We start from the raw sequence: 11,856 nt of genomic DNA on the forward strand, positions 1-11,856 counted from the left end.
TGCTGGAGAATTTTGACAGCCCCTTCCCGCCTTCCAGCTTCACCCAGAAAACTGGCACACTTGGCATCTGACTCTCCACTGCATAAGGTGTAGCCACCCAGCTGCGCTTCCCTGGTAGCCCTAAGTTCCTTCTGAGAACTCTGTCTCCAGGCATCAGTTGGGAGAACCTCATGTTTTGAAGCATGCTCAGTAACTTATGTATGAGCCTACTCTCTAAATCCCGTCCCTGGTCACTGTGTATCCGTCTGGGGAGACCATAATGAACGAGATACTTTTCCCTGGTGGCTGCCCTCTGATTCGATGTAGGGAAGGTTTGAGCATATCTGGTGTGGTGATCAGTAATTACCGAGACATCCGCCATGTTGCTCTATGGTAGGAATTCCATATACACCAGATCGAGTGCAAATGGGAGAAAGGAGCGGCCCTCATAGGCAGCGTCTTCCTCCAAATACTTCAGATGCACGACTTGTAGTACTCTTTGACCTTGGGCTTCATTCGCGGCCAGTAGAACCGATCTCTGACTGATCCATAGGTCTCGTCAACCCCAAATTACCTGAATCATCCTCTAATGCTTCTCAGGCAGAACCAACTGGGAATGCCAAGGCCTGTGGAATGGCCCCTTCATGTCACAAGCAAAGCAGCTGTGTCTCTAGCTGAAAAATGTAGGCAGAAAGTTTCTGTTGGGGGTGGGCTTCACTCCCGAGAACATCCTCGGCCTGCGATAACTGACCCTCCGCCGGTGCACTTTGCCATTAATCCGCCCAGGGTCCTAATTGCCGACACCAACTCGGAATTTCCACCCCTTGCTGAAGGACTCATCGGACAACTCCTTCCCCTCGCTCCGTAGAAACGAGAGCAACTTGTCTTTAAAGTCTCTGCCCTCAGCTACGGGAAACTCCGCTTCCAATTCGACACCCTCGACTACACTCCCCTCTTCTCCTAAAGTATAGACCCCCCCGCCCCCTCCTCCCGGGTCCCCAATAGTAACAGGCAGATCCATTCCCCTCACGTCATTGCTCGTCTGAACTAAAGCGATAACTTTGCCCGCTGTTTGGTCAAACTGATGTTCTATGAACGCTACTTTCCCTAATACTTTAACGGTACTAAAACCCTAATCAACAATTCATCTGGGCTGGGCAGTAAATATCCACCCACTCAGAGAACAGGACTTAGGTAGATTTAGATTATGAGGACACGCAGTCCTCTTTTATTGTCATTTAGTAATGCATGCATTAAGAAACGATACAATGTTCCTCCAGAATATCACAGAAACACAAGGCAAACCAAGACTGGAAAAAACTGACAAAAACCACATAATTATAACATATAGTTACAACAGTGCAAAGCAATACTGTAATTTGATAAAGAACAGACCATGGGCACGATAAAAAAAGTCTCAGTCTGTCGAAAGTCCCATCATCTCATGCAGACGGTAGAAGGAAGAAAAACTCTCCCTGCCATGAGCTTCCAGTGCCGCAAACTTGCCGATGCAGCATCCTGGAAGCACCCGATCACAGCCGACTCTTGAGTCTGTCCGAAAACTTCGAGCCTCCGACCAGCCCTCTGACACCGAGCACTATCTGTGCTGAGTGCTTCGACCCCGGCCGCCAGCAACAGGCAAAGCCGAGGATTTGGGGCCTTTCCCTCCGGAGATTCTGGATCGCACAGTAGCAGTGGCAGCGAACCGGGCATTTCAGAAGTTTATCCAGATGTTCCTCCGTGCTTCTCACGTCCATCTCCATCATGTCAGGATTGAGCACGGCATCCTACTTACAAATACGATATCCTTGCGGAGTGGCCGCGCGTGCTGCCTCGTGCCGCCATCTTCTCTTCCCCTCCCACAGGCAATCTCATTGAAACTTACCGAATATTGAAAGGACTAGATAGAGTGGACATGGTGAGGATGTTTCCTATAGTGGGGGTGTCTGGGACCAGAGTGCACAGCCTCAGAATAGAAGATGTCCATTTAGAACAGAGATGAGAAGGAATTTCTTTACCTAGAGGGTGGTAAACCTGCGGAATTCATTGCCACTGTCGTCTCTGGAGGCCAAGGCATTGGGTATATTTAAAGTGGGGGGGGTCGATAGATTTTTGATTAGTCTGGGCATCAAAGATTATGGGGAGAAGGCAGGTGAATGGGTTTGAGAGGGGTAATAAATCAGCCATGATGGAATGGCGAGGAGCAGACTTGATGGGCCGAACAGCCTAATTCTGCTGTTGTGTATTTTGGTCATAAGGTTCTCGCTTCCCGCCTGCGTGTTAGCGAGTTACTGGGTCACTCTCGCCTGTGTGTTAGGGAGTTACTGGGTCACTCCTGCCTGCATGTTAGGGAGTTACTGGGTCACTCTCGCCTGCGTGTTAGGGAGTTACTGGGTCGCTCCGGCCTGTGCGTTAGGGAGTTACTGGGTCACTCTCGCCTGTGTGTTAGGGAGTTAATGGGTCACTCTCGCCTGTGTGTTAGGGAGTTACTGGATCACTCTGGCCTGTGTGTTAGGGAGTTACTGGGTCCCTCTGGCCTGTGTGTTAGGGAGTTACTGGGTCACTCTGGCCTGTGTGTTAGCGAGTTACTGGGTCACTCTCGCCTGTGTGTTAGGGAGTTACTGGGTTACTCTCGCCTGTGTGTTAGGGAGTTACTGGGTCACTCTGGCCTGTGTGTTAGGGAGTTACTGGGTCACTCTGGCCTGTGTGTTAGGGAGTTACTGGGTCACTCTGGCCTGTGTGTTAGGGAGTTACTGGGTCACTCTGGCCTGTGTGTTAGGGAGTTACTGGGTCACTCTGGCCTGTGTGTTAGGGAGTTACTGGGTCACTCTCGCCTGTGTGTTAGGGAGTTACTGGGTCCCTCTGGCCTGTGTGTTAGGGAGTTACTGGGTCCCTCTGGCCTGTGTGTTAGGGAGTTACTGGGTCACTCTCGCCTGTGTGTTAGGGAGTTACTGGGTCACTCTCGCCTGTGTGTTAGGGAGTTACTGGGTCATTCTCGCCTGTGTGTTAGGGAGTTACTGGATCACTCTGGCCTGTGTGTTAGGGAGTTACTGGGTCACTCTCGCCTGTGTGTTAGGGAGTTACTGGGTCACTCTCGCCTGTGTGTTAGGGAGTTACTGGGTCACTCTCGCCTGTGTGTTAGGGAGTTACTGGGTCCCTCTGGCCTGTGTGTTAGGGAGTTACTGGGTCACTCTCGCCTGTGTGTTAGGGAGTTACTGGGTCACTCTCGCCTGTGTGTTAGGGAGTTACTGGATCACTCTGGCCTGTGTGTTAGGGAGTTACTGGGTCCCTCTCGCCTGCGTGTTAGGGAGTTACTGGGTCACTCTCGCCTGTGTGTTAGGGAGTTACTGGGTCACTCTCGCCTGTGTGTTAGGGAGTTACTGGGTCACTCACGCCTGTGTGTTAGGGAGTTACTGGGTCACTCTGGGCTGTGTGTTAGGGAGTTACTGGGTCACTCTCGCTTGCGTGTTAGGGAGTTACTGGGTCACTCTCGCCTGTGTGTTAGGGAGTTACTGGGTCCCTCTGGCCTGTGTGTTAGGGAGTTACTGGGTCACTCTGGCCTGCGTCTTAGGGAGTTACTGGGTCACTCTCGCCTGCGTGTTAGGGAGTTACTGGGTCACTCTCGCCTGTGTGTTAGGGAGTTACTGGGTCACTCACACCTGTGTCTCTCTTTGCCGTGCTCAGGTGGTATCTTCGTTCCCCTACCGTGGGAGAGGCCGCGGTGTCCCTGCACTCAGGTTACTGCAGGTCCTGGCGCCCATCATTCACCCCCAGCTGGTGGAGGTCTGGAATCAGCAGGTGCCCCCCCTCATCCAGCACCTGGAAGGTACGAGAATCCGCGGTGGGAAAGGGCTCCAGGAGTCGTTGTCGTAGAGCACTGATGGGCCCTTCGGCCCGTCTATTCTCTGCTGAACTGTAATTCTGTCGTCCCATTGACCCACATCTGGACCATCCATGTACCTATACTAACTTCTCTTAGCCATTGCAATGGAACCCAGATCCTCCAATTTCACCCTCCGAGTTAGGACCACCATTCCCAGCCTTTTTTATTCCATGGATCCCAACCACTAACCGAAGGTCTGTGGATTCCCGGCTGGGAACCCCTGCTCTGAGTGAGGAAGCTGGCCACTTGGGCTGGCAGCTCATTGCACACACTCTCAATCCTCTGAATGAAGAAGTTTCCCCTTAAACTCCTCACCTTTCACCCTTAACCCATGACCTCTGGTTGTAGTCCCACCCAACCTCAGTGGAAAAAGCCTGCTTGCGTTTATCCGATCCATACCCCTCATAATTTTGTATACCTCCATCAAATCTCCCCTCAGTCTTCTACATTCCAAGGAATAATGTCTGAACCTATTCAATTTTCCTTTATAACTCAGATATTCCAGACCCGACAACATACTTGTAAATTTTCTCTGTATTCTTTCAACCTTGTTTACATCCTTCCTGTAGGTAGGTGACCAAACTGCAAAGAGATCCAACCTCTTCCTATAACTCAAGTCTTGACAAAATCCTTGTAAACTTTTCTCTCTTTCCAGTTAAATGATTTTTTTGTTTTTAAATCTGGGTGACTGAAACACGACCTGATACTCCAAGTGCAGTCTCACCAAAGTCTTGAACACAAGAAATTCTGCAGTTGCTGGAACTCCAGAGCAACAGTGGAGGAACTCAGCAGGTCAGGCAGCATCTATGGAGGGGAATAAACAGCCAATGTTTGGGCCGAAGCCCTTCGTCAGATCCTGAAGAAGGATTTCGGCCCGAAATGTTGAATATTTACTTCCTTCCATAGACGCTGCTTCCAGCAGGCTATCATTGTTACCCATCAAAGTGTAGTACAGGGACGGCCATCACTTACTTCAATCACTTGTGAACCCAGAAACAGACAATCGCTGAGGAAAACATCATACTTGGCTTGAGTCATCACACTTCTGTATAGCTGCAACATAACGCCCCAGCTCCTGCAGTGGAGAATGCCAGCAGTTCACCACCCTCTGCGTGAAGACAGTTTGACCATTGCTGTTATAACTGACCGGCTCTGTATCCTCTGGTCAGAATCTCCCACTCTGCCCAACAACCTGTTCAGTACTGAGTCAAAGCCAGACTTACAGGGAGTACACACGAGAGATCCGTGTAGCCCACTCCTGTCCCAAAGACCATCTCAGTGAAACTAAAACAAAATTCCTTAAGGGCTTCAGAGTGAGGGAGTTATCCCCCAACCCATCAGTTTGGGTGGCATTGCAGCATCGCGGTTAGCATAGGGCTTCACAGCACCGGTAACCTGGGTTCAATTCCCGTCACTGTCTGTAAGGAATTTGAATATAGGTTTCCTCCGGGTGCTCTAGTTTCCTCCCACAGTACAAAGACGTATGGGTTATCAGGTTAATCGGTCACACGGGTGTGATTGGGTGGGGGTGGGCTTGTGGGCTGGGAATGCCTATTACCGAGATGTGTCTCTAAATAGAAATAAAACAAATACTGAAGAGTCTAGAGCCTGGGCCGTGGTATCGGAATTAGGGTAAGGCCATCTAGGGTTGAGCGCCTTGGGAATATTTACCTTGGAGGGTTTAATTCGAGTCAGAGAGTGGCAGATTGAGGGATCATTAGGGATTAGAAGACCGAGCGACAGATGAAGGGAAGCGCGGGAGATTGGAATTGGGGGGACGATAGTGCTGAGGTGGACAGAGGTAGCAATGAGTGGTGGGTTCGACTTCTGCTTGTCATTATTCCATTGGTGTGACCCTTCTGATCCTGGCCTGTGAACCCTGTCCCTTTCCTTCCTGCAGAGAACTCTGAGGAATCCTTGCCCCAGCGACAGTGGGAAGACAAATTGCTGCTGGTGAGTCGGACTGGACCCAGTGTGGCCTGAGCCCACCCCTCATGAAGGCCGCCACCCCCCCCCCCCGTTTCCCCTACCTCTCGCCCTCCCCCCGCTCTCGCTTACCCTTCCACGAGCACTCACCACTCCGCCATCTCTCTTCCCAGCCCCTTCTCCCCCATGTGAACCCTCTCCCATCTCGCCAAGCTCTGTAGACCGTGCCGTCTCCTGCACCCATCGCCGTGGATCCTCTCCCATCTCACCACCTCCGTGTACCAGGGATCCCCACCCTCCTTATTGCCTCTCCGTCTGGGGTCTCTGATCTCTCTCGTGCTACTCCCCCTCCAGCCCACGCTTGCCTCTTTTCCCCCACAGCTGCTGTCCAGGAGCTTGGAGGCAGTGACTCTTGGCGACGAGGCCTGGTGCTGTCAGCTGAGTGAGGAGATGAGCCGACATCTTCACCAGTACAACAGCTTCCCCCAGGAGAAGGTGAGTGGGGAGCCCTGATACTGGAGCAGGGTGGACAGTACAGGCCCTTCAGCCCACAATGTTGTGCTGACCCTCTAACCTACTCTAAGATCAATCTAACCCTTCCCTCCCACACCGCCCTCCAATTTTCTGTCATCCATGTGACGTCCCTAATATACCTGCCTCTACCGCCACCCCTGATATGGCATTCCACACACCCAGCATGAAAAAAAAATCAGAACCCAGCTTGGCAAAATAAATACTGTGTGTAAAAAAAAAAAAACAAACGCTACCCCCCCCCCCCCCCCCATATTTTTCTCCAATCACCTAAAATGATGCTCTCTCATGTTAGCCCTGGGAGAAAATCTCCATCTGGCCACAGATCAGTGATGGGGTGAGTGACGATATCTCCTTGGGTTCTGGAGCCTGATGGTCGAGGAGTAATAACTGTTCCTGAAGCTGGTGGTGCGAGTCCTGAGGCTCCTGTACCTTCCTCCTGATGGCAGCAGCGAGAAGAGAGCATGACCTGGGTGGTGGGGGTCCCTGATGACGGATGCTGTTTTCCTGCGACAGCCCTCCGTGACATTCAAGATGATTGTCGATACCTTCAAATTCTTCGCACTTCGCAGCTTGCTGAAGTAGTAAAATTGTTCCATTTTCACTCCTGGCCAATTCTGGCATCTCCAAGCCTGAGTGCTTGAAACCGCAGAGAGCAGAACAGTCCTGTATTGTCTCACTGCTTATTTCTTGCCAGCTAGCAATGACAAAAATCGCTGCTGTTTGAACACACACACACACGCAACTGGCGCTGTTTAAAAACTGTTTGCACGAAGCACGCTGTAGTGTCTAACAGCCACGCAAGTGCACATGACTGACGCTAGTTAGAAACTGCTCGGCAACAGTCCCGTGTCCCAATTAAGTGGCAGAGTGTCCCAAATAAACAAAGGGAATCCCGGCTATTTTCTGGGTTAGTTTTTGTTCTTGAAGAGTTGTTCCAAATGAACAGCTGCCCAGATGAACCGATGGCCCAGACCACTGTATAAATTAATTTTGCACTAGTTATTTAATATTTTGTATATGAATTTCTTATTGTAATTTATAGTGTGCTGCATTTTACTGCTGTCACGACATGTGTCAATGTGACATGTATAACCCTGACTGTAATTGTGAGTGTCTGAGCTGTGTGTAAGCGTGGGAATGGTGGTTTGCTAATGGCTGTCTCTTCACCCCCACCCTCCCACGCCCAGGGGTTCCTGTACAAATGTGCTGGCGTGGTGCTGCGGCAGAGCGCAAACGCCGACCTGGTGAGGAGGCAGCTGCTGGAGCTACTGCAGAGTGTACGGCACATTGAGGTGTTGGAGAGGGAGGTGAGGAGTCCCGTGTGGGTAGGGCCCCTGCAGAACCAGGAACCGGGGTGGGGGGGGGGGAGCTCAGCGGGATGTGTGCTGAGGGGGCAGGGAAAGCCAAAGAAGGGGCAGTGGGGAAAAAGGGGGCGTTGAGGGGGTGCGGTGGGGAGGGGGAGGGAGCACCGCCGGAGGGATAACGAAGAGGGAGGGAGCCCTGTGCTTCAGCTGTGGCGTGAGGGAGCTCACTTGCCGGAGGGGCAGTGAGGGAGCTCTGTGCCGCAGAGGAGGGAGCACCCAGCCATGGGAAGGGGTAATGAGGGAGCACTCTACCTCGGAGAGGGCAATGAGGGAGCACTCTGCCTTGGGAAGGGCAGTGAGGGAGCACCCTGCCTCGGGGAGGTAGTGAGGGAGCACCCTACCTTGGGAAGGGGTAGTGAGGGAGCACTATGCCACAGAGAAGGGAATACAATGCCTTGGGGAGGGGCAGTGAGGGAGCACCCTGCCTCGGGGGCGGGGTAGCGAGGGAGCTCTGCTACAGAGGAGTGGTGAGGAGGGAGCACCCAGCCTCGGGGAGGGTCAGTGAGGGAGTTCTGTGCCATGGGAGGGCCAGTGAGGAAAGAGGCTGAAGTTCCCAGCCGATCTTGTTAAGAACTCCTGGCTGGTGTTTCCGCCCTCCCGGTCTGCGGGCTCCCAGGAGTCAATATTGCCTCATCACCAGACTAACACGGTTGACCTGTACCACACAGGGCGTGGCTGTCTGCGTGGGCTTCTGTGCCACCACACACCTGGACGATACCCTCTCCAAACTGGAGGACTTCGGCAAGTCTGACATCTTTAAGAAATCTCCCAGTCTCTTCAACATCCTTAAGGTAGGAGACAGCAGAAAAGTTTGAAAGCACTTACCACTAGGCTCAAGGATAGCTTCTACCGCACTGTTACAGGACTTCTGAACTGTTTTAAAGATGAATTCTTGACTGTACAATTCTTGTATGTTATTTATTTACCCGCACTGCACTCTCTCTGTAAACGTAACACTTTATTCTGTGTTCTGTTTCCCTTTTATACTACCTCAATGTACTTATAAGGCCATAAAACCATAAAGTGTAAGAGCAGAATTAGGCCATTTGGCCCATCGAATCTGCTCTGCCATTTCATCGTGGCTGATCCATTTTCCCTCTCAGCCCCACTCTTCTGTTTCTTCCCATATCCCTTCAAGCCCTGACCAATCACGAACCTGTAAACCTCTGCCTTAAGTATACATGAAGACTTGACCTCCTCAGCTGCCTGTGGCAAAGAATTCCTCAGATTCACCACCCTCTGGCGAGAGCAGTTCCTCCTCATCTCCATTCTAAAAGAATGCCGCTCTATTCTGAGGCTGTGTCCCCTGGTCTGAGACTCCCCCTCTGTAGGAAACATCCACTCTATCGAGGCCTTTCAACATTCAGTAAGTTTCAATAAGGTCGCCCCTCATTCTTCTGAACTCCAATGAGTACAGGCCCAGAGCCGTTCAATCCCAGAATCATTTCCGTGAACCTCCTTTGAACCCTCTCCAATATCAGCACATCCTTTCTAAGATAAGGGGCCCAAAACTGCTCACAATACTCCAACTGAGGCCTCACCAGTGCTTTATAAAGTTTCAACATTAGACCTTGCTTTTATATTCTAGTCCTCTTGAAATGAGTGCTAACATTGCATTCGCCTTTCTCACCAGACTCAACCTGCAAATTAGCCTTTAGGGAATCGTGCACAAGGATCCCAAGTCCCTTTGCACTTCTCAGTTTTGAGTTTTCTCCCCATTTAGAAAATAGTTTATGCATTTATTTCTTCTACCAAAGTGCATGACTGTAGACTTTCCTGACACAGTATTCCATCTGCCACTTCATTGCCCATTCTCCGTATGTGTTTTAAGTCCTTCTGCAACCCCTCTACTTCCTCAAAACTACCCACCCCTCCACCTATCTTCATATCGTCTGCAAATGTTGCAACAAAGCCATCAATTCCATCATCCAAATCATTGACATATAACGTAAAAAGAATCAGTCCTAACAGAGACCCCTGTAGAACACCACTAGCCACCAGCAGCCAGCCAGAAAAGACTCCCTTCATTCCCACTCTTCGCCTCCTGCCTATCAACCGCTGCCTTATCCATGCTACAGTATTTCCTGTAATACCATGGGCTCTTGTTCAGCAGCCTCACGTGTGGCACCTTCTCAAAGGCCTTCTGAAAATCCAAGTACACAACATCCACCAATTCTCCTTTGTCTATCCTGCTTGTTATTTCTTCAAAGAATTCTGACAGGTTTGTCAAGCAAGATTTTCCCTTGAGGAAACCATGTTGATTACAGCTTATTTTATCATGTCCCTCCAAGTACCCCAAAACCAAATCCTTTCCTTTCTTCTGCCTCTCTCCCTTTCTGAAGAGGGGAGTGACATTTGCAATTTTATAGTCCTCCGGAACCATTCCAGAATCTAGTGATTCTTGAAAGATCATTAGTAATGCCTCCACAAATTCTAGCCATTGCTGCTGTGCCATCATCCTTGCCAGTGTTCTTTTCCAATCAATTGGAATGGAAGGACAAACTCCAAGGCAGAGTACAAAGTAAATGGCAGGGTACTTGGCAGTGTGGAGGAGCAGAGGGATCTGGGGGTACATGTCCACAGATCCCTGAAAGTTGCCTCACAGGTGGATAGGGTAGTTGAGAAAGCTTATGGGGTGTTAGCTTTCATAAGTCGAGGGATAGAGTTTAAGAGTCGCGATGTAATGATGCAGCTCTATAAAACTCTGGTTAGGCCACACTTGGAATACTGTGTCCAGTTCTAGTCACCTCACTGTAGGAAGGATGTGGAAGCATTGGAAAGAGTACAGAAGAGATTTACCAGGATGCTGCCTGGTTTAGAGAGTATGCATTATGATCAGAGATTAAGGGAGCCAGGGCTTTACTCTTTGGAGAGAAGGAGGATGAGAGGAGACATGATAGAGGTGTACAAGATAATAAGAGGAATAGATAGAGTGGATAGCCAGCGCCTCTTCCCCAGGGCACCACTGCTCAATACAAGAGGACATGGCTTTAATGTAAGGGGTGGGAAGTTCAGTGGGGATATTAGAGGAAGGTTTTTTACTCAGAGGGTGGTTGGTGCGTGGAATGCACTGCCTGAGTCAGTGGTGGAGGCAGATACACTCGTGAAGTTTAAGAGACTACTAGACAGGTATATGGAGGAATTTAAGGTAGGGGGTTATATGGGGAGGCAGTGTTTGAGGGTGGGCACAACTTTGTGGGCCGAAGGGCCTGTACTGTGCTGTACTATTCTATGTTCAATTCTTGCCATCTCTTCTCTCGTGCCGCCCTTTACTCCACTGTAATAATGACACACCTGACTTTAGCTCCTCCCTCTCAAATTACAGGGGGAATTCTATCATATTATGATCACTCCTCACGTTTCTTTTACCTTAAGCTCTTTAATCAAATCTGGTTCATTACACAACATCCACTCCAGAATAGCTGATCCCCTAGTGGGTTCAGCCATGAGCTGCTCTAAAAAGCCATTTTGTAGGTATTCTTCAAATTCTCTCTCTTGGGATCCAGTACCAATTTGATTTTACCGATCTACCTTCATATTTAAATTCCCCATGATTATCGTAACATTTTACAAGCCTTTTCTATCTTCTGTCGTAATTTGTAACCCACTGTTGGAGGGCCTGTGTATAACTCCCACCAGAGTCTTTTTACCTTTGCTGTTTCTTAACTCTACTCACAAGGATTCTACGTCTTCCAATCCTATGTCACCTCTTTTGAAGGATTTGATTTCATCTTTTACCAGCAGAGCCTCACAACCCCCTCTACCTCCCTGCCTGTTGTTTCAAAACAATATATATCTCAGGATGTTAAACTCCCAATTATGATCTTCTTTTAGCCGCAACTCGGTGTTCACGTCATACCTGCCAATCTCTAGCTGCGCTACAAGATCATCTACTTTGTTCAGTACACTGCATGCATTCAAATGTAACACTTTGATCCCATGTGCATCACCCATTTGGATTTTGTCCCCCTGTTAGACTGCAACTCATCCCACTGACTGCCATTTTGCCCTGTCATCTGTCTGTCCTTCCTCACAGTCTCACAAGATGCTGCCTCTGCTTGTAAACCAACAGCTCTATCAGTCCGCTTCCCTTCCCCTTGCCAAATTAGTTTAAACCCTGCCCGTCAGCTCCAGCATACCTGCCTGCAAGGATATTGGTCCCCTTGGGTT

The 11,856-nt window shown here is 49.9% G+C and overlaps 1 protein-coding gene across 1 annotated transcript in view; it reads left to right on the forward strand.

Moving 5' to 3' along the window:
• LOC140195740 (maestro heat-like repeat-containing protein family member 1) overlaps positions 1-11,856 on the forward strand; it is a 154,153-nt gene that overhangs the window by 56,325 nt on the left and 85,972 nt on the right. Inside the window, exons 17-21 of the mRNA XM_072254445.1 lie at positions 3,664-3,805; positions 5,763-5,815; positions 6,170-6,283; positions 7,510-7,629; positions 8,355-8,477. Of these exons, the coding sequence (XP_072110546.1) occupies positions 3,664-3,805; positions 5,763-5,815; positions 6,170-6,283; positions 7,510-7,629; positions 8,355-8,477 (552 nt within the window). The remainder of the gene's footprint in view (positions 1-3,663; positions 3,806-5,762; positions 5,816-6,169; positions 6,284-7,509; positions 7,630-8,354; positions 8,478-11,856) is intronic.

The sequence above is a fragment of the Mobula birostris genome, chromosome 3 (genome assembly GCF_030028105.1).
Source record: "Mobula birostris isolate sMobBir1 chromosome 3, sMobBir1.hap1, whole genome shotgun sequence".
Lineage (NCBI taxonomy): Eukaryota > Metazoa > Chordata > Chondrichthyes > Myliobatiformes > Myliobatidae > Mobula > Mobula birostris.